This window comes from Opisthorchis viverrini (assembly GCF_000715545.1).
Source record: "Opisthorchis viverrini unplaced genomic scaffold opera_v5_117, whole genome shotgun sequence".
Taxonomy (NCBI): Eukaryota; Metazoa; Platyhelminthes; class Trematoda; order Opisthorchiida; family Opisthorchiidae; genus Opisthorchis; species Opisthorchis viverrini.
This window is the reverse complement of record NW_008751771.1, coordinates 864,531-888,231: the sequence shown is the minus strand read 5'-3', so window position 1 is coordinate 888,231 and position 23,701 is coordinate 864,531. Positions and strand designations below refer to the sequence as shown.

General features: G+C 42.8%; 2 protein-coding genes across 2 annotated transcripts in view; one reads left to right on the top strand and one right to left on the bottom strand.

Annotated features, from left to right (window-relative positions):
* The window catches only part of T265_05851 (hypothetical protein), a gene marked incomplete at both ends in the record, with an annotated part of 41,168 nt that extends 23,488 nt beyond the window's left edge, over positions 1 to 17,680 (top strand). The window contains one exon of the mRNA XM_009170972.1: positions 17,460 to 17,680. The remainder of the gene's footprint in view (positions 1 to 17,459) is intronic.
* T265_05850 (hypothetical protein) lies at positions 16,898 to 21,302 on the bottom strand (the record flags this gene model as incomplete). The annotated part of the gene is made up of 2 exons (XM_009170971.1): positions 16,898 to 17,127; positions 21,287 to 21,302. 2 exons carry the CDS (start codon positions 21,300 to 21,302, stop codon positions 16,898 to 16,900), a joined length of 246 nt encoding a protein of 81 aa, XP_009169235.1.
* Positions 21,303 to 23,701: the final 2,399 nt, after the last annotated feature.

Sequence of the window (23,701 nt, the reverse complement as noted above, 5' to 3'; positions counted from 1 at the left end):
GCAACACCTTACCTTCGCAAGTCAAGTGCTACCCGTGCCCATCCAAACAAATGACTTAATCAAGTGTGTCTCAGCGAGGAATTGTTGATGAATAGCACTCACTGCAGTGGGCAAATCACTTCCGTTTGAGTGCTTGTCAACGGATTACATTTCTCATCGTGTCAGTGTGTGGCATCCCCCAGGGGTTTGTGAACGCGTCACTTTGTTCACATTTGTTCTCGGACAAAGAATACTGGTACTTGATAAGCCAGTCATAACAGAGTGGTCATAATCATTACCTCAGACTTGCGGTGATGTACCGCAATCACACAGACCGAGTGACAATCAGTGAACCACAATTTATCAATGCTAACGATGTGCAGATCATCACAGCCATCTTAAAGCTTTTGTTTCAGTCCCGACCATTGTTTTCCTTTCCCATCTCTCCAAATATCGAAGTTCTAAAAAATACACAAAGATTGGTCAAAACGAGGGACACTTCTGTCCTCTAGCAAGGTGATTTATTGCTGCAATATCCGGGAATCATGACCTATTTGCGAGTCAAGCCGGCGTGCGAGTCTAGTCTGCGACGCATTCACACACAAGAACTTTTGAAACGTTTGTCAGTAAATAACCTTACTGGTTCACATTTGGATTAGTATGAAACAACCAAAATCATACTAAATTAAAAAGTCTAAATCCTCGCAAGAGCTTTCCGATCCAGTTGCTCTGTTTACATTGATATCTCCACTGACAGGCACACAGAAGCGTCTGATGGAGGTTTCCCATCTCTTCAATTCACTGACTTCTTTCCCTTATCAATTGTTATACGAAATTCTCTGTCAGAGTTTAAGATTGCTGTCTTCATTCTCGCCAGACCAGTGAATTCGGTTGGTTTTGCTTAGCAGGTAATGAAACCATAGTAACACCGACTCTACACATTATCTCGTTGTATCAACACCAAGTTTTCAGAGTTCTGACGAGATCTAGGCAGCAAATATTGTTAGCAGACTCTCAAAGGGTCTCATCGCACTCCGATTCTCGAGAGGATACTACACCAAAGTATCTGCACCCATTTTGCAGTATCTTGTAAACAACTGGCTTTTGTTACAGACATTCGCTCGTGAGACCTCCGCGAATACTGCTAAACAGCTCACGATAGTTTAATGAATGGAAGATCGTTTGGTTGGATGAGACGTTCAAGTCGAACACTTCCCTTGACTAGACCAGTAGTGAGTCTTAGATATTCTTCTCAGGGATGTTGGGAACAAAATACGTATTCCGCAAAACCCCAAAATTGCAACCAAAATAGTTGCCCAGTGGGTTTTAAGCGTGTGTCACGCTACCCGACTAGGAAGTTCTGACTGGTGGGTCAGCTGATCGTCACAACTAGGACAGTTACTGGGTCGTCGTTCTATGGGTCGGGCACACCAGTCACATCGCCTCTTCAGACGTGATAATTCAGATGCGTTCAGCGTGCGTTGGTGGAGTAGTGGTTACACGCTCGCCCCGCATGTCAGATGTCCGGGGTTCAAATCCCGGCACGGCCACTGGATATGCACTGCTGATGAGCTCTAATAAGAGCGAAACTCGAGTGCAGTGCTTCCCGCCTTTGATGTGGACTCACCGGAATAACTACGCCAGAACGGGAGCACGGTCGTTCAACCGAGAGTGGTGTGACTACGAACGATGTTGGGATCGTCGCTGCAACGTGATCTTCTGTAGATAAGTCACCTGATACTGAAGGGTTTGGCGAGTAACCCTCGACATCGTCAATAAAAGTCTACGTATCAACCAATTATCATAGTGCCTCAATTAGATTGTGTACAGCTGCTTGATCTGACTGATTTCATTACATTTATTACTTTTTATCGGGGGCTTTTGAGGGTTTTCGTGAATTTTGGGTTTAAACAATATCGTACTGGTGACGTGTGGTGACGAAGGGGGATTAGTACAACTAGTGTCCCATCATAGATGAACCCTCTGTTACAGTGAAAAATTCACTTTAGTAACAAATGACCGTGCTACTTTGAGTTTTGAAGTGCTAATCAATATCAGCTAGTCTTTTCTCACTTTTATTCACCCTTGAGCATCTCATTATCGAAAGTCGCATAAGCGATCACGTGAGCTAGTCAATAAGAATCATTTCTGAAAGGTTTTTGATGTGTCATCACACTACTTTATCTATCTGCCTTCCCAATATCCACTACGCACTAAAGAAGCAGATATTCTAAGGAGCAGATATTCTAATGTCTTTCAAATATTTCCAACCATACAAAATCAGAATAAGGAATTTCCAAAAACATTTCCATGATCACACACTAACTAACAAACAAAGCGATTCTATCAAAAGTCTTTGTATCCAGGGACAAAATTTGTATGGGTCTGACTAATACAAAGTACACAGATTAAATCCCCGATACCCATTGGTGCGATTGGTCTCTTTCAGCATGCAAAAACTCAGAGTTGATCACACAACCGATCCAAGGGACCGTCAGAACTGCGTATATGTGATGAATTGTGTCAATCTGAGTATACATAACAAGCAGCCGGGCAACATGTGAGACTCCGCTCGACTAATATACTGGAGCTCAAAAAGCCTGGAACTGAATGTGACTGACTCAGCTAGGATTGAACCGCAAAATCTGCTGAGCTGACACTGTCAAGGTTTTCGATCACACATGGTGCAGCCTCTGTTTGAAGTTCCGGAAATCGATGCATACGCTTCAGGTTGATCTGACTCCGATATTATCAGCGGAATGGTGCACAAACGTTTTGTCCAGTGCACAGTTCTATCGGACTCAAAATGCTACTGAAAAGAATTTGGTATCTGAATATGACTACAACTCGTACGTGGGATGGCCTCTGCGAAACGTAGGCGATTGATTAATACTGTCGATCAAAGTTCCAGGTAAATTTAAGCTGGTTGTCCCGTCATCAACCACTTAGTTTTGAAGCAAAAGTTCATTACAAAAGAGCACAAGACTGTTTGTTTAGTTTGACTAACTTAATGAGAAATTTCTGTGATGTTGCCTAGGCGGTTGGTGAGCTGTCTTAAATCTCGGGACGCGGGACACCAACCTGCCCCATCACGTGGTTCAGTCAGTCGTTTCAACCACGGCGACCGGCTAGCTCCTGCGCCCGCACTTTTCCATTACGACTAACTACTAAATCGACACGGTGTATGATGGCACACTTCAGCTCGGATTATAAATTAAAGTCTTGGCTCTTTATCCTGCATAAAACTTGGTCTTTTGCTGACACGGGCAAATGAGGAGTGATTGCGTTGGCTAATAACTTTCACATATATAATAAAAAATGGCTTTGCATACCTGAGAATGTAAACTCGCTTTTAGAGTCCGGGAAGGGGGCAGTCACTATAACAGACTTTTCTTTAAGGCCATCAAGCTTGTAGTGCTATGGAAAGCCTCGTGGATATCTATTAAACCAACCAACGCAGATCAGTAAATTTTGCGTTGAACTGTGATATGCAACGTGACCCCAGATAGAGCAGTCGAACTGGGTAGCACAGTGTGAAAGCTCCGGGTTCGGGTTGACAAAATCGATTAAAGTATGGGATACTCAGTGGGTAGAAGGTGAATTTATGGCTGGATGTTCTGTGGTTCGAACCCGTCCTCTGAGTCTCGGCTTTCCTTATTTGGCTTGGGCAACCTGGCAGTATGCCAGCCCTCTCGCTTCCTTCGGCTGGAACGGAAGCTAGGTAACGAAAGGGTGCTACAGCTTAACGAAGACTATGATGCCTAGATCCTCACTGTTTCGTGATCGGACACCGTAAGTTTGGATGTGACCTTCGGAGAAAATCCAAATTGTGGTTAAGGGCTAGATATGCCTTCAGCTCCGCGAGAGGACGTGCACACCAATAGGGAAGGGCCGCGAAGCATTCGCATATGTCCCGAGTAGATAGCATGCTTGGATCCTGATAAAGATGCTGAGTAAAGCAGACTCGTGCGATCTTATAGTTTGGCTCTTCCTATTCTAGCCCAGTCCAGCCCACAGTTTCTTATAAGAACGTGGTCCTCCATACTCGAATGAACAAATTCCCAAGGTTACTTGAACGTCGAAGTGTATTTTCGTCTCACTGTACTCACAAGATCGGTTGGTCACTAAAATTGACCGCTTTTGGATTTCCTACTGGGATATTTTTTGGTTCTTGAAGCGCTCCGTCTACACAAACTGATTAAGTAATGCGGTCAGTTTAAGCGAACAATGCAAGTCTGTCTGACATACGGAAATATTCAGGAGAAAAGGTGTGGGGTAATCACCTCTCAAGATGTTCCACTCTGAAGAATCTACAACTGTTGGCTGCTTCGGTCACAATGACCTTCTCATCTGAATCACCCAGCGTCCTCAATTCGCCAAGAAAATATGCTTTGAATTTTGTGCCAACTGAATGACAAAGCGGTCTGTGTGCGTAACATACTGTGAACAAGAGATTCGGTTTGGATTCAGCTGGGTCAAATTGAGTTGTAAATAATTGTATTTGTAAAATTTGAGTTCAAATAGAATATAAGGTTGACGGTAACTCAAGGACTGTGTCCAGCTAATGAGCTCCAAGAAGGGCAAAACCGGTCGTGGGCTGGCGAAGAGTTTTCACCAACCTTGTAAGTAGTTTCCTTTTGCAAACTTCACGCCCCTTTATTATCTGAAAATTCATCGCGTGCACATAAAACTTTGCCGCGACTAGGAGCATGGGACTTGGTTCATTAGTGTTTCTCGGGGAAAAGCATACAAGGACAGACAAATAGCAAACAAACTGGCATTACCGTAGTAGTACAGGAACATTGTAGAATTCATCGTCTGCTCCGTAGCACACAGAAACAAGCCTAGCGAAATGTTTCTGAAAACAGACATGACGGATATAAAACTCTAATCCAATAGACATGCACGCCAATTTGAGAGTCGTTGCAGTGGAAGGGAATCTGAATAAAAAACTACTTGTAACCGATAGTGAAGTCTTGTCCAGATTTGGAACACATACATTCTAAAAACATGAGTGTGAACTCACTCAAGTTATTGTTTCAGACAACCAAGAACGATTGGAAATGTGATTGATTGAGTGGTTTGAAAACTCCGTTTCTTCATGTTTTGAATTTTGAAATCAGATGAGAATAAGTAAATTTGCGTGCCATTTTTTCACCAAATTGTACTAACAAGAACGTAGATTTTCATAGGGTGAATCTGTTGATAAAAGTAGAATTTGACTGTAATCAATGCAATCTGCAGTTGTTGTTTCCGTGCAAACTAGCAATTTTATGGTCTAAGTGGTAGCAAATGAAGATCCTTATGAGAGACCTGACTTACCAGATCACTCACCTGTCCTAATGATTTCATCCACCTCAAGAAAAACTGTAATAAAATGCAGCTGATCTGTGGTACCCAGCATTCGGCAGGAAAAATAAGTGTTGGAGAGTTGGAAGGTATCTACCATCGGTCTCGCCTTCAACGACGCTTTCGTGAAGGATGTGAGGGTTACCGTTGCCTTCAAGTTACTCACAGATTTCATGCTTCTGAGGACTGCTAGCACAGGCGAGGGCTTCCTCTGGGTAGTGGATGAATTAAGCATATCGTCATTCGTTGAAAACTTCTGAGACTCGGCAATGCAAACTGAACTCCAGAAATAGTTGTGTTTTATAGTAAATAACAACTCCTGACTTAGAGACGATACACTACCTATAAGGGAAAATTCTTATGCTTCTGAGGACTGCTAGCACAGGCGAGGGCTTCCTCTGGGTAGTGGATGAATTAAGCATATCGTCATTCGTTGAAAACTTCTGAGACTCGGCAATGCAAACTGAACTCCAGAAATAGTTGTGTTTTATAGTAAATAACAACTCCTGACTTAGAGACGATACACTACTTATAGGGTTGATGAAAATTCTTCGACAGCCCACGACCGGTTTTTAGACCTCATCACGTAGGCGCAGTCCCCGAGTTTTCGTCAACCTTATGCTCTACTTGAACCCAAATTGCACGAACTTAACAAATTCACTAATTTCCAAACAGTGGTTTGTCAAACATCTCTCCAGTCATCATACATCAGAGCCGGTGGGTATGTGAAGGCCTACAAAGAGTATTCTTCCAAGTTCATCAGGGCCGCCATTTTCATTATCGCTTTTTACCTACGTAGTCGGATCGCTTATCGAGACAACCGCCACTCTGTCTTCAAACTCTTGCTTTGAACTTCTTAACTGCAAAGAACTTAAAACCTAGAGTATTTGGACGATATTACGTTGCTCGGTTTGGATTCTACCCAGAATAGCTTAATAGCATATCTTTGGTGTGTTATTTGAATTGGTTTGAATTGGTTAAGTTAAAAGATTTGTTACAAGATGGAAGTAGCGCAAAGACCCATTAAGGCATCAGAATCGCTGGTGTTAGTAGACATATACCGTAATCTTGGTGGTCGCATTACATTGGACGGTAGTAAAGCAGTGATAGGGAGTAAATAGGGGCGAGATAGCTCAAGTTTACTGATCCGAAGGTCCGTGGTTCGAATCCGACCTCCGCCTCTCGACTTCCCCGGTGAAGACTTGGGCAACCTGGATGTATCCCAGCACTTTTACTTCCTTCATGTGGCAAGAGATTTAGGCAACGAAAATGTACTATAGCCGAACGACAGCAAAAGTTCTTGAATTGCCCAAGTTCATTCTGTTTTTCCTCACCTATTTTCGGGCTCAAAGAGAGACCAGAGTATGGTAAAAAGCAGGACCTACAATGTGTCCAGGTTTGCTTTACGGTTATGCTCTATGTCTTTATTCCAACCGTCGTTTCCTTTGAGGCGTCGCACACGTGAACGAGGTTAGCGCTACTAAAGTGCATGAATGGTTTTCGGTAGCAGCTCCACTACTTCTCCAATTAAAGGGTTGATATGTTCGATCGGTTTTCGGGATGACCGAATACCCGGTCGTGTCCAGTATTCTCAGGTGGGTGAGAATAAAGTATACCACATAAAGGAAACTGCTCTCAAGGTTGCTGAAAACTCTTCGACAGCCCATTTCGACCGGTTTTGCCCTTCTTAAGGCTCATCAAGTAGGCGCAATCCCCGAGTTTCCGTCAACCTCGTGTTCTGCTTAAACCCAAGTTGGACTGTTTTCGAGAAGTACACTCATTTGCAGATCAATTTGGTTTTCACGAGAGACCTGACTGAATCTCTCGTTTATGATATTCTACAACTGAAAGTGGTGCACACAGGCCGCCTCATGCTTCAGTTGGCACGATATTCGAGATATCGCAGTATATTTTCATAAAGGAAAAATCAAATTGAGTTGAGAATGAGTGTATTTCTCGAAAGTATACCACAGTTTGGACAGCGCATAACGTGAAGACGAAGTCTGAGGAACACAGCGAGATGTCTTAAGTGCAAGTGGATGCATTGTCAGCAAGATTAAAGTACGCACGACACACCACATCAGTAGCTGGAGGTATCCACCGACATAGCAAGGTTCAACACCCAGTGCCCTTCTCGTACATCTTGTCTAGCTTCCAATCATTTGATCACTGTTCCTTTTCTGATTGTTGAATGGCGTCTTTTTGTCCCCATAACCCTACACAAGTTGAAGCAAATCGAATCACCGCTTTTGAGTACATGGTTATCAAATTGAACTGAACTAATCTGAGTTCCTAACCTCTTTTTTATGTCACAAGTGGATCAGTTGGGTGATATACAGGAACAAACACTGAGAATTCAGCATGACAGACACAATCAGTGTTGACCTTTGTTTAATCGTCTCAATGATTTTACTTCGTCTGTGAAAAAGATACGCAAAAGGTTTGCAAGGTAGGAGAACCAGTAAGCGTTCTGGTAGGTCGGAACGAGTGCTCTCGACCAAAAAGTAAAATTCAGGTGGATACATTGACGACAGGTGCATAAAATGCATGTATATATGGATTAATAGATGGATGAATTGATAGACACCTAGGTGTGTGGAAAGATAAGCGGTATAAGTAATTTCCTACAAATTATGAGGACCGCTTAATGAGAAAATGTTTAAAATTCCATTTTAAAATACGCTGTGGTGAAAATGCGTCTCTAACTACTATTTTTAGGAACTGACTGTACCGAGTTGTCCGGAGGCCATTTTCTCATGGTCTTAGATAGTTTATCCCAAAACGGTTCTACATACCTATACCCACTACAAAAATTCAACTCTTTGAGTAAATACGATTTTCAATCTTTCGGCTGCAGTTTAAAGTACGCGAAAAGTGGAGCTCATTAATTTTCTTCTCTCACGAATTTTTACACATCAAATTGTGAAGTGCGGCAACACGGGTGGGCGTGTTCTTTGGGTCCAGTTATCAAGCTGAACAGGATCGATGAAGTTTAAATTATGTTATCGATTCGTTGGAGTCGCGCACTAGCCTTCAACCTTTCGTAGAACGAACCTCCTGCAAACATCTGCAAGATTATGCTTCAGTATGCTCTCCTTAGACCGCTATCCACTGTAACGATATCTTAGTCTTTCAACCCTGTGACTTTACGGTTTCCGTGTTTTATCTCTATTCATAACGACTACTTGTGTTTTCCCGTAGGCAGGAACATCAAAGCGGTAACACTCACATTGTTGATTGTGGTTTTCAAATTAGGCTAAAACCATTAAGTCACCCGCACTGTGCATTACATCAATGACATCGGGTACAAAAAAGATGTGTCGTTAAAACTGCTCGTTCCTCCATTCTTGCCTCCTCGTTCCTGCCCTCAGCCCAGACCAATTTCCTAAAACCTGCAGGTGACGTAGGCGGGTGAGATAAAGTCGAAAACTGTGTTTAAGACGAAAATTCCACGTACAATCGAGTAATGATACCGCTGAGACATGATAGAATTTGTTTTCCACTTTTCCCCGTTCACTACACATGGAAACTGGCATACCTGCTCGTGACTGACCGGAGATTTATCATGAAAGAGCTATTTCGCTACGGACTTATTGGCTAAAGCGGTCAACCAAAAGGGTAACCTCCTAAGAGGTCGCCACTCCTGAGGAGGACTGAGTGGAGCTGGAGGAACTTGTCTTTCTTAGGCAAAACTTGTTCCCACTACATTTGTTACAAATCTTTTAATGTTCGAGTATTTTTCGGGTCCCATCTTATTTCCTTCAGGGAATCTGCAGATTCTACCTTGTTCATTCGTCCCTCAAATGAGTTCGATTCATCGAAATCTGGGATGTCTTTTCATTCTTTCGTGTTTGTCCTTCAGAGTTCTAAAGTTAGGTCCTCTTGTGATATACCAGCAATACAGAGTGCCTCATAATAGACGCGAAAAACAGTACCCATATGAAGACTTCAACACCAACTCAAACACTTATGATTTTTACGCAAACATACATGCCTGATTGAGGTTTACTGGAAAAAAAACTGACATTACAAAAGATGTTGAAAAAATCGCCTTTTTCTTCCATAGAAATTTTGAGGCGGTATGAGATGTGAGACACAGTATGTTTAACCTCAAGCGTCAATCGTGCATACTCCTCTTCAATTATTGCTCTTAACTCCACCAAGGTGGCGTCTCATAATACGATGCATGCTGGCCCGAGGAATTCCGGTCAAATGAGTTATTGACGAAGATGCCCGGGTGCTCTAGGACTAAAGTTGCTCTACGGCATTCTGTGCCATGGGCGCTCTTTCATCACCCAGGAACTTTCTCCCTCTGCCAGGAGAATCCAATACAGATCCGGTGGACTCAAAGCGCGCAATGGTCGACAAGGTGAAAGGATCTTTGATGAGACCGTATTTGGTTTTGTAACCACAAAGTGTAGTGGTGGCGCTTACACCAAGGGAATAATAGAGTTTCACAATTTCAATGCGCGTACTATGATTTATCGTAAACAAAAAAAACGTTACAAAACCTCCTTTATGTGGCTACTGATATTGAAAAATTTTGTCATGCTCTCTTTGTTTGGCTACGCTTACGTACCCAATTGAATTTTGCGTTTATTATGAGGCGCCTGGTATATAAGGAAAACAAGTGAAGACCAACAATGAGTGGCAATAGAAGTTCATTCAATCGACTCACAGTTTAGCTGACCAACTGCATCGATCCCACGTGGCAAACCAAGAAGTGCAACATTACGAACAGGCGTGTGAGCCCTAAAAATCCACCATCGGTTTCAAGTGTAGCCCAGCCACTTCAAGAAGACTCAGACGATAGGCCTGATAGTTTCATGAAGTTCTACTGTTCACAGATCTATACCGGATCTTTGAAAACACTGCAGGTCAAATATCTTAGTCTACTAACACTTCGGGAAGTCATAACCTCAAGACAGACTTCCGTGATAGGAGAGTTTAAAATAACGTAATCAATAATGTCGCTGTAAAATTTATCAATAGGTCTCCTCAAAGTTTGACTTCATTATAAGGTCAACCCCTGTTCATTAACACTTTTATGGAAGACATGAGCTGCCGTCATTGTGAGCGGGAAACACAGATTTTCGTTTTGAGTGCAGATGGATAACAATGAATCGATCATTGGGTGCATAAAAATTGTGCGGCGACTAATCAGGTTATTTCTCTTACGAAATCCACATATTGGATTAGAAACGGTGTCAGACCCGGTAAAAACTATGAGAATTAAGGGGGACAGTGCTACTAAAATATATTTACACGTAATCAAGTAAGGGGTTAAAAGGTTCAGTGGAACGGAGTTAGTAATTCTGAGCACGGTCTGCATTACTACTTTTCCGCAATCAGTAGATAATGCTATGAAGGAATAAGTCATTTGTGACATGAAAAAACAAGCTTAGAGTATGAGGCATAAAAAACATAATAGTACATAAAATTGAGGAGTTTCTAATGGGAAAGAACAATTTACTCATGCATTTTGGTGCTAACTAGCATTAAGTGGTCAGCTCTGACGCTGCTAACTGGTCACGTGAGTTGTGCTGTTAACAGGTCTATAGAACTAGCCGTTCTGACATTTGAAATGCATGCTGAGAGATGTCAGCTGATGATATATTTCCCTATTGGACAGAATTTTAGCACATCGCTTGTATAGTTTGTGTACGATATTGATGCTATTTGGCAAGCGCCCTCAGTGTCCCAGTTGCTAAAATTTCGTACGCCCAGCTAGGTATCGATTTCGCCCATTGATGCATGTTTTTATGCTGTGTGATTGAAATTTCTTTTTCATGACTTTTGCAGGTAAACTGGCAGTAGACTACAGCAAGTAGTCTGGATAGGTTAACTGGACCAATTTTCAAAAAGAAAGCGTCTCCGATAGAAATTTTCTCCCTGTCTTTGGGGCGAGATGGCCCAAGTGGTTAGAGGGCGAAGTTACTGACCGGAAGGTCCGTGGTTCGAACCCGACCTTTGCCTCTTGGCTACTTCTGTCTAGGCTTAGACAACCTGGCAGTCTCCCAGTTCCCGTGCAGCCTTCGGATAGCATGGTAGCTAGGTACCGAAAGGGTGTTGCAGCTGAACGATTTTCTCCTTGTTTTACCTCAATCTTAGCCTCAAGAGATCATATAGTACATGTTTTTAGGTTAACCGAACCCTACTGACAATGAAACAGCAGCTTGCAGCACTGAATCATTCCCAGATGGGGTGCCACTGACGACGATGATGCTTTAGATCGCAAACCACTGGCGGCAAGAGTTTAGGTGGCTCCGGACCTTCAGTACAGGAATTTCTCCAACCCTTACTCGATGGGGTGCCACTGACGACGATGATGCTTCATATCACAAACCACTGGCGGCAAGGGTTTTGTTGGCTCCGGAGCTTCAGTGCAGGAATTTCTCCAACCCTTACTTGGTTAGCCTAATCTCGGTACACAAATATTAGTCACATGACAAAGATCAAATGAGACTCAGGTCACCTTGGCAACAAAACAGTCAAAATGAATGACGTCAAAATCATATGACATGTCTGGCCGCACTGGAATTGGCGAGCGAATTGACCTGAGCACTTTGGCTTCCCGGATAGCAAATTAAGAGTAGAACGCCTCGGTACAAAACGGTTTGCCCTAAATTGCGTGTTGCGTGAGTCGCGTGCTGTGTTTTGGAAGCGAATTCGAGAAGCACAGATGGTGGTTCTTTAAAACAAGCAGTTTCACATGAAATAGGTCTTAATTAAACATTACAGTTAGCACTGGAATGAAGAGAAAAACCGAGTTTTTTAAATGATGAGATTACCGAAATTCAGGGTTAACAAAGCAGGAATATAGAACTGAACGAAGCATTGATAGTAATCGAGGTCAGGACAACCAACACAGTTCCTGTTGTCCAGTAGGTAGTGCCATTCTCCCGACATTTTGTTGTCTAGTAGACTGCGTTTGATTTAGCTGGCTGAGCCGAAATACCCGGTCTATTTTAGGCCAGATCACCATCACACTGTCACCCACGTCCATTTGTGCGTTTTGCCCGACACCTCAGAATAGCACGAAGATATCCCGCCAAACACGGGATGTTCGAAGGACCAGATTACACTGACCTGATATGAATGTGTGTGGCGCGATGAAACAACCCACTGAAAGTGCTTACCATGAGTGTTTGCTCAAGAAAAGGTGGATACCAGTGGACAAAACCATGAATTTATATCGACGAGAGCAGTTAGAAGATGACTTACATTCCGGTAGTTATGGCCTTTGGATTTGTCGCGCCGAGTATCCCCGAACCTTCACAATCTAACTCTGGGCTAGACGCAATATACTACTTACACGAACTTTGACATCCCATGATAACGCCCTTCTTGGGTCTTATCGGGTAGGCGCAGTCCCCGGTTTTCCATCAACTTTATGTTCTACTCGAATTGAAATTGCTCGAAATTAGCGAAATACACACTCGAAGAGATTTCAACAACCTCATCAGTAGTGCGTTACATCTATACATGCATCGTGATATCTCGAATATCGTAGCAACTGAAACCTAAGGCGGCCTGGTGCAGCACATTCATTTGCTCGAAAACATAAACGAAAGATTCAGCTGGGTTCCAGGTGAGCCTCTCGCAAAACCAAATTGGTTTGCAAATGAGTGTATTTCACTAATTCTGGGATATTCGTTCGGTCGAGAATAGCGTATCCTGAACACGCAGTCATCCCTCACTAGAGTTATTCCTCTTCGGGGGAAAGTGAACCGGTGTGACTAAAGAGAGAGGGGGCATTTAAATGTATTCAAAATATTCATTGAGTTGAAGTGTGCTTCATAGTCTAGCCATCCGTTTATCACCACTTGCCCGTAGTAAGCAGGAAGTGCAGTTTAATTGGCCATCCGTCCTTGCGGAGAATGTGGGTGCATGAGTGATCAGTTGACTAGTTACAAGAGTTTTGTCTCAACTAGTGAATTGTTATTTGGACCTGTACTTTATTTCAAACTCAAAGGCTGAACAAAGTGGTCTGGGGATCGTGACCCAGCCTCGAAATATTGATCAAATGTCACGTTCTTGATCTCTTTATAGATCTCTTTGTAGAGCCTGAATAAAAAAGCAAAAGCCCTCGTAAAGTTGAGGTTTCTGACATTTAGCCAAAGGTTAACCTGTCTGTGTAATCTGAGGAAAATTGTGCACTCTTAAGTAGGTCCGTAAAAATCGATTTTGATCGGAGGTGAAATAAAAGCACCCTGTTTGGTCAACGATGACACGTTGTAGCAAATTTCCGCAATATTTTAAACAATACAACGAATAAATGTTATTAAGCTTTGAAAAAGTTTAGCTTGCCAAAGTTCACTGTGCCCTTTTTCTCTGCACAAATGTCCCACTAGATGTGAGGTGACAGGAAGCTGGTTTTTTTATTCAGCAAAATTCTCCTACCTATTCCATTTGATCTCGCTGGCTTAATGTGACATTAAAAGCCAGAATTATCGTCAGTGATCTGCGACTGACGACCGACTGGTTAAGACAGAAAACTGAACCAACGGATTATTCTAGTGTTCCGTTAATCAATGGACCGATATGGGGAAACCCTGCCATTTTTGTCCGGTTTTGTCTCTAAACTACTATATTTGACCCACCAGCGAAAGTTCTGTATTTTGAGTCATGGGGCTGTTGTGGACCACAGTCCCTTAATGCCTTCTTATTATCGTGAACCCGTGTCTGGATGGTCGATTGATAGCCTGGTGCACTTCGCCAAACCAGAAAAATCAACGAACGTGCAAGCCAGCTGATCCATTGATCACTGTCGCGTACAAACGGGCCAAAAAAGTGATACTAAGACTACAACTCATCTATCAAGGGCGAGTGAAGAACAACCAATGAAATCTGTCCCTCAACGAAAAGCGGTTATTCCATTGGCTGTTGTGTAGTCCCGATACGTTCAGAGCTGGTTCTCCTAATAGAGGCCAACCATTACAAGTGTAAATCAGCATCTCACTTACGTAAATGACCACTATGGTCTTGTAATGGACTACTGATATGGTTCCAGGAAGATTTTATGAAACCAGATGGGGCTCGACAGAGCTTTCGAATTTCTGCAAACATTTGCAGCTCTAGAACTTTTGGATAGGTTAACTAACCGTGAGCAGAAACGTATTCCTTTGAAATACACTCACTCGGGGTCAGCTTAATTTTAACGCGAGATTCAACCGGATCGCAACTAAAACATCCGCTTACGACATTTCAAATCGGAGTGCGATGTATAAATGCCGCATCATATTGTAGGTGTGAGCGGATTTCGTTCCGGCTATATATCCAACAACCTACAACACGATACTTGAAGTATCGCAGTATATTATTTAAAATGTGAAAGTTGAGATGGCCTTAGGTTTAAACGCTTTCTGTGAAAATATACTGCGATATCTTGGACGTCGTACCAAAAGAAAATGGGGCGGTCTTTGTGCAGTAAATTCAGATAAAGAATTTCAGCTGCGATTCACTCGAGTTTCCTGTTGAAATCGAACTGGTAGGCAAATGAGTTTAGTTTGGAAATTTATCGAAACTTCGCTATAAGTAGAAAAGAAGTTTGATTGACGGGGAACTTGAGGATAGCGGCTACCTAATAAGCGTCCAGGAAGGGTGAAACCAGCGATTGGCTGTAGAGGAGTTTTTAGCAATCCTTTGGGTGCATATATATATATAGAATAAAAGAGACACAAACCAACGAACCAATCAAATAATTCTCTACTGGTCTTTGTAAAGGACGAATGACCTTGAAATGCGTGAAACCCTAATTCACTTGAGGGGCGAAGGAATGTCTCTTTAACAATGTCACTTGCATATTAACACTGACAGTTATGCTTCATTCCAAAAACATACTTATTAAGGGAGTAACCAAGTTAGTGGGAAATCTATGTGGAGGTACTCATCAATTGCGGTTGTATTCCAACAATCAAGTAAGGATGAAGTCGCTGAAAAAATATGATAAACTCTGCGTACCATGGCCGACTAAGTTACGCACAAATTCCGGTATTTTTTTTTGCTTTGTTCCAGGTGTGCATCGCATTTTAGCGAATAAGTTTTCCCAGTCTTCAAACCTGCTAATGTGTCTTTCCGCTGTGAACTTCAAACGCCGTGATTCAAAGAAGTTTCCGTTCTTGGTGTCTCACAATTAAAAAGTTGAATTTTACTACGTCTATATTGATTAGTGTAGAATTCGATAAACGCTTTTGTAAAAATTACTTTGGAACACGATCACCTGGCAACGTTGTTTATTGATTACTTTAGAATCCGGCGGTCTTTTCTTTATTCCCTCGGGTTTTTTGCCACATACACACACAATTGCTTTGTAAAAGGGGACGGAAGTGTGTTCAGCTAATTTGCATTCAAAATTGGAGCCCAATGCGCTTCGGTGATCAAGCTCAACAAAGACTCCGGTTGAGGAAAAGCTCGCGCATGTGAATTCAAAAATACCGGTACTTTGACAAGCTGGTTCCGGTGAACGTCGTGCATGAGTTTTAGACATTGTTATCAAATTATTCTTTCAAATTCAGAGGTTAACCTTGATAGACTGCTAAAGGACACTAGTTTAAAGTTTAATGTACCACGATTTTGTATATCGCAAACATTGTTCTGTGTGATCAACCGACTGAAATGAAACACCTTCAGTTGAACGGAAAAACGTGGAACTAGGAGATTAGGTCAAGTAGGGATTTTGTCATTTTCCAATTGAAACGCGTTTAAGTAAATTCCCCCACTTGAGAAGAAAACGGGCCACCTTCGTAAGCGTTTGCCCAGCCAGGATTCTACAAGCCTAGCATCCAATCGTACAGTTTTCTATTGTATTGTTATTCAGAAAAAGAGGCCCTACTGTTGATCCGGCACAATGATCGGTCAGTATTTTACTTTATCTATCTTCACACAAAAATGTCATCAGGAATTCAAATTTTCTATATAATAGCGATCATACATCACAGTTCGGTAGTCGAACAGCCAGGATCAAGACATCACACATGGGTCCTGTCAGCATTTCAAATAATTTACGGGAGTCCTTCACCCGGTCTCCTGCAGCTGAAATTCCAACAAAATGTCACTCGTAAAGGAAACTACAGGTTGCTGACTTCACCCGGTCTCCTGCAGCTGAAATTCCAACAAAATGTCACTCGTAAAGGAAACTACTCACAAGGTTGCTGAAAACTCTTCGACAGCCCACTTTGACCGGTTTCGCCCTTCTTGGGGCTCATCAAGTAGGCGCAGTCCCCGAGTTTCCGTGCCAACTGAAACATGAGGCGGCCTGTGTGCAGCACATTAAGTTGTAGAATATCGTAAAGGAGAGATTCGTTTGAGTCTCCCGTGAAAACCAAATTGATTTGCAAATGCGTATATGTCTCGAACATGTCAATCGCTTCAACCCACTGTGATGGAAACCACTTCCATTCTGATGTGATATCACCTGCCTGGATGTTCGGAGATTATAGGCGCTTTTACAGCCACAGGGAACAAAATAGTACAGAGGGACAAACGAAAAATTGGTCAGTAAATCAACCTACTAACAACCAAAGTAGTTATGAGTAAATAAATCATCAATTTGGCGAGGAAATATGTACTAGCATTCACACATCAATAAGACGTTTAACAGGACATTGCTATCCACTGATGTCAGGAGAAGTAAGTGAGCACTTCGTTTTTCGTTACTGTGAAAAGGTGGTAAAAATTTTGGGCTTATTTTTGAGCATAGCTCTCTACTATCGTTCAGCTGTGGCACCCTTTCGGTGCCTAACTGCCATACCACCCTAATGTTGCACGAGGGCTGGGATACTGCCAGGTTGCCCAAGCCTAGACAAGGGAAGTCGAGAGGTAGAGGTCGGGTTCGAACCACGGACCTTCCGGTCAGTAAATTCGCGCCCTACCCACTTGGGCCATCCCCCCCCCCCTTTTGAGCAAGGGCTGAATGTACGTCTCCTTGTGAAGTGGCCACGTTTTAATCGAATGTGTGGTACTATCCCTTTTACCAATGAAAATCGCTCCTATTCTGAGGTCAGTTATCACACCGACCAGCATTTAATGTTCTCGGTTTACGCAATTGTCAACGTTGTTAAATTGAACCCGCCAAGTATGGTGCCATCTTACATCACCATTCTAAACTCTTGGCTCTCCATTTCTTACAGTGAGTCCAATTCATGTTCAAGATCAATCGAAGATCACCGCGCAACGGTCACATTGAAACAAACTGTTACTGAAGATAGCCGGTATAACGCTATCTCAACGTGCAATAAACCAATTTCCATGTAATGCGTTGACATCAGACTCTATGTTTTTGCGGAATTCCAGTTTTTCAATCACACCGACGAACAATATTGGAACCTTTATAACTGTTGTGAGATTATGCCCGTTACAAGCTTCGCTTCAAAGGACCCCACCCCCGCCCAAACAACATTACAATATGCGTATTCCCCTTTCGCCCACAGTTGTGTGACTTTCCCTATTCCGCACCCTCATCCAAAGGATTTCGTTCGCGTTGACTGTGCTCTCCTAACGTTTCTGCGCTATCCAGTCAAGCCTATTGTAATGTTTTTATTTCGCAACCCTTTTTTTGTCCGTGAGAGACCGAAACTTTGTCGCTGGAATCTATGTAGCCAAACAAGTTGTGCCGTTTTTTTTAATTTGACACATCCAAGTGCACCGGTGGTTCTCCGTCAAAAAACGTACCTACCCCAATGTTATCAGGAACAAGGTGTGCTTTCAAAAATAACGGAATCAACTTGACTGAATATGAACTTACGTCATCCGTACGGTAGGATTTATACAGATTTGCACCTCATTCCATGTATAAGCCGTAGTAGGTTATGGTAAACATGAGTAGTGGTAGTAAAAATGGCAAAATAGCTACAGAGATGTCCAGCGTGGGCCTGGAAAACTTTATCGAATGCCTAAGGACGTTCATGGTGAAAAAGACGTGGTTATCGCGTCCATCATGGGATGGCCATCTTCTGAACAGGCAAGACTCTTGAAAGCTCCTCAGTTCTATCCGGTCTCAAGTTTCCTACATGACTGACGGGTTATTTGTCTTCTTGAAAGCCCCTTATGCGATCCGCGAAAAATTGGGACAAGGCTACTAATCGCCACAGCCTTGGAATAAGAATATTTCGAGTTCCTGTATTACAGGCCACTCTCAGACTCCATCTTTAGGCATTGCCACAACATTCTGCCAACACCGCAGATGCAACCGTGATGATAGTTTTAGACTAAATTACAAGAAGTGAACTGCATTTCCAAGCAGGTCAATAAGTCCTTAGCTGCCGTGTGGTCATCTTTGTGAATTTACTTGGTCACATATTATACTGGCCATGATTTGACCAATCAGAATACGTAGCCACGTACCAACTCTTCAAACCCAACCAGTGATGTTTGACGTTTCTGGCCTGGAGTCGCGAGACACTGTCACGAAAAGGAGTATGAGGATTTACGTATGCAATACCAGTTCCACCTTTTTGGTGTGGTGCTTAGTTGGTGGTTTCTGCAGAAGTTGCATCAGGTGGGCCGGATGTGGTGCTTAGTTGGTGGTTTCTGCAGAATTTGCATCAGGTGTGGCGAGGTTAAGCAAAATAAACAAAAGCAAGAGTGAAATGTTTATGATAGCTATCGGGCCGGGGCAGCAAGCAAAATACTTTTTGCAACAATAATTAATTGGTTAATTCAGAAGCCGCAACGAAGTAATAGGCTAATCTCCCCTCAAAATTTTCCCATTCCTGGAAAACATCAGCACTATAATTAGTTCGCAAACAGCAGTTTTGAGCTGTGCTATGATTGGCTATTGGTTATCATAGCATATGGATTCTGATTGGCCCGATGGTAAGTTGTGTCACTTCGTGATCTATATTTCTCACGTCCGACTACCACACAGCGTGGTGAAACCACATACCCTGTGTACCCTAGGTTTTCCTCAAAGTCTCGGGGGCAAAGCAAAATATCTCGAGATTCAACGGCTTGTAAGAGGCTGTTCCACTGGTTTATTCGGAGTTGATCCAGTAAGTGATCAAGACTGCCATACTCACGAGTAAAAGCCACACAAACTGGCTGGCACCTCCTATGGGATCGATTAAACTTTTACACCCAATCCTAGGAACTGTGGCGTTTTAAGTCTAGTTGTGAAATTTCCTGGTAGCCACATAATTAAGGGTCAGGTAGAGGCTCAAACAAACGTAACGGATGCAGATGCCAAAACGCCACAACCCAAGAAAAACGTGGCGAATTCCTACTATTTTGTCCCTCGGTGTTAGACTACTTTTTTCAAAGTTGCGCAAGGCCACTTTACTGTGCTGTGACTGTTCTCGGTTCTCTAAAACCGAAGGGGTTGAAAACTGAAAGCGCGGATCAGTGCCGGTGCTAATAGGGGTGCCAAGCATTCACCCGACGCCTCCCAAACGTTCTCCAGTGCTATATCGTTTGTACTGCATTTACACATAAGCATCTATCACAGAAACAGTTTTCAAACGGTCGCTGTCTAATTTGTACGGTATTATATAGGGAGCTCAACTTGTACATCTTAATTTGTACGGTATTATATAGGGAGCTCAAACATACTTGTACATCTACATGTTATAAGCTTTCGAACTAGCTTGCTAGCTCACCAAACACGACCGGTTGATGTCAGTTGATCGATTGTGGCATAACTGATGTCTCCCTTCGATAAATAACGATTGAATTGGTTTGGCTGACTTGTATGGAAAAGACGCAACTACGTATGATGGCACTAGGCCACAGTTAGTATAATGCAAAATTGTAACTCGGAGAGGACGTGAGTACGGAATGGGTGGAATGCTAAAGACCGGATTTTCACCTTGATTTTAAACTGGATTAAATTTTCCGGATAATGGAGGACACAAAAAACACCTATTCATGTTACCCATCATTGGTCCTCTACTTTCAGGGCACCAAATGGGCATAAGAACTCATCACTGATTCTTGGGAACCGGGTTAGATCCCGGCGGTGTGTCAAATCCGTTAGCCTACCTAAAAACATAAACGTCAGATTACCCTTACTGAACCATATCGTGGCGGCGTTTGGGGCTTTTAGAGGCAATAGGCAGCTAGTCGCGCCATAGAACTTTAGATTACACTTGACGTCAGCTTTCTTTCATATCTCGCCTATTTTTGACGTGGTGGAAGTTTAACTTCATTGCAACTAGTGGCAATCATTCGTCCGAGATACGTCTTTAGATGTCTTCGTTTCAAAGAGACTCGGTGAAAAGGGGCTCGTTTTAGGATGCGCTGAATTCTAGACAGAACAGAGACAAGTGTTCCTCTGTACATAGAAATAAAACAGTTCACCTCAAATTGGACGAGATGAGGTTGGAAAGATTCGTTTGGGCACAGACATCCCATGATCGGTTCTGCGACTGGTGTAGATGGATCGTTCGTTCAACCTATAGTCCATCAATGGATAACAAGCAAAACCAAGGATTTCTATTCCTCGATCCTTTCCATGGGATTTTTCAACTCGTACCATCTTGATCTTTTGCTGGAGAGCACCGCCAAACACATACTGACAACGAAACAGCTGTCAGACTCAGGTGCTATTGACCACAATTTGCATCCCAGAACAAGGGGTTTCACCTGCTTTGTGATATGGAACAAGGTTTTCGATAGACGCGACTAGAAGCACCGTAGGAAGTAAGAATATTCCGAGTATACATGAACAGTTCTCAGATGTTTTCCTTCTGAGCCAGAATGATGGATTTTAGCTTATGTCCGTTGCACTTTATTGGCAGAATATTAGTGCATATTGACTTTAAAGCGCCATCAGCCTTTATCTGTAATATTAGGCTCCTAAAACCGAAGGCTGAGTAGAGAGCAATCAGATCGTTCACAATTTCTGCTCGTATACTATACAATTCATATAATAGCCGGATTCTGCGTTATCGTTTTTAATAAAATATAGGCTTTCCAATTAAATGGCAGCGAGATGGCTCAAATGGTTAGAGCGCGAAGTTACTGATTTGAAGGTCCATAGTTCGAACCCGACCAATTAAATGGCGGCGAGATGGCTCAAATGGTTAGAGCGCAAAGTTACTAATTTGAAGGTCCATAGTTCGAAACCGACCACTGCCTCTCGACTTCCCATATCTAGGCTTGGGCAACCTGGCAGTATCCCAGCCTTCGTACTTCTTTCGGTGTTTCTTGAGCTACGTTCCTCTCGTTGGAGCTGGCGAACATTCAGGAAATGGAGACACACGAGATCTGTATAAATTAGATGCTGCATGAGCGGATCTTATACTGAAGACTGGTTAACATTAACTGGATATGTATATATTGGTTATGATTTTTTCGTCAGGCAAAGTTGAGGGAGTGGTGACCAGCACCAGTTACAGGAGGTCACCATCAGGACAACGAGATTTAGCGAGGGAGTTCGTGAGGGTGACAAAACGTGTTCTTTGCTGCTCTACGAGAGGGAAAGGTATTTCGTTATCCAAATCCAGAGCATTCAAAAAGGTTACCTGAAATGATCGACTAAATGTCATATTTTTGGTAGGACTCTCCACAGTTCTGCGGAACACGTCTGGAAAAAGTTTTGAAGCAGCTACTGAAAACGGCATGCATTTTTTGGCAAAGATTTGCAATCATGATGGTCGTAAACATATGACAGTTCTGCGGGACACGTCTGGAAAAAGTTTTGAAGCAGCTACTGAAAACGGCATGCATTTTTTGGCAAAGATTTGCAATCATGATGGTCGGTAAACGTATGTAAAGCCGTGCCCTGAAATCGAGATACTTTTATTTCTACGGTAAGTGAAATTAAAGAACCATCTCCCAGGTGAAATATGGTTCCGAGTTTTTATGTAACCCCAAATGAAATGACAGGATCTTTTCGTTACAGAGAGAGACTGTCTTGAGTCGCGCTTCATCCAAATCAGATGTGCTGTGTCATAGTTCGGGTTTGCGCTTTTGATGTGAAATGTTTTATCCTCTGCGTCATTATGGTCAGCAAAATGATCAGCTGTTGATCTCTGCTCTAGTCCGTCCATTGTCATGGTTACGCGTCAGAATGGACTTCAAAGGAAACTCCGAGGTTTAACTTGTTCAATGAGGCTATTGATTCCTTATCCTAGTTTTCAACTCATATCAGTGTTTCAGTCTGCATTGCATAAGACGCAATTCCTGATCACTGCGTGTTCCACGAGCTTTTCTTCATTCTCTACCCCTCGTTTAAAAGTGAATCTCCAAGCGCTTTCTTTTATTCCTTAGTCGGCGTCACTTTCCCCTGGCTAGTCCATGCATTTTCCGATTGCATGACACATGCATACCAATAAAACGAAGGCTCATACATCACAAGTTTATATGGTACCAGAAATCACGTGAAAAAGGTATATATATTTTGGTGGAGCAGAAGGGAAGGTGGGTTGAGTGAGGCGTAGGAAACGGGTCGGGGAATCGAGTATTTGACGTCAATATCAGGGAGTCTTGTGTTACCCGATAAATCACAGGCTAGCAACCGAAATGAACTAATTACCAGGAGGTTTATCGACTCTGTTAATGCGGAATTAATGCCTGCTAAACTGTGTTTGATCTTCAGTTCATGCCCCCTCATCAGGTTCCGTTCGAAGGACAAATCGCCAGAAATACACTCATTTGCAAGTCAATTTGGTTTGCACGAAAGACTCATCTGAATCTCTCGTTTATGATATTCTACAACTGAATGTGCTGCACATAGGTGGTGTTTCAGGTGGCACGATATTCGAGACATCGCAGTATATTTTCATAAATGAAACTACTCAGAAGGTGGGCTGTCGAAGGGTTTTCAGCAACCTTGTGAGTAGTTTCCTTCATGACGAATCGCCAGCTTTTGTGTGTGTTCATTTGTATGCTCGTGCCAACCATCATACGTACGACAATACATTTGTCGGACAGAATGCGAGAACACAGTCTTATGTCTCTGAGTAGTAGTTGGAAGAAACCGCGCTCACGTGCACTTGCCGAACACTTGGCCGAATCCAGTCATGTCATCGACGAGGAGCAAGCGTTCGTCATTATATACCGGGTACCTCTGAAGTAATCACGACCGGTGCGATCCAGACTACTATCGAAAGTAGAGGCCACTGGAATCCGACTGCTGGATCCATAAATTGGCGTTCAAAAGCTTGAGTTCCATGATCTCTGAACTTGAAGTGGCCTGCATCAATTCCGATCCCTCGAAGCCTGCCTGACATTGATTTTATCCCTTGATTCTATGACCCATTTAGCTATCCTTCCTTCACCTACCTTCCCTCTTTGATTTCTACTTCACCAGGGCGCATGTTCCCCAATTTTAACTTTTTTGCACGTCATCTCTGGTGCCATACAATTTTGTGACATATTATCCAAGAGGTACAATCACAGGAAACAAGGTTTATTCGCCACCTTCCTTCATCAG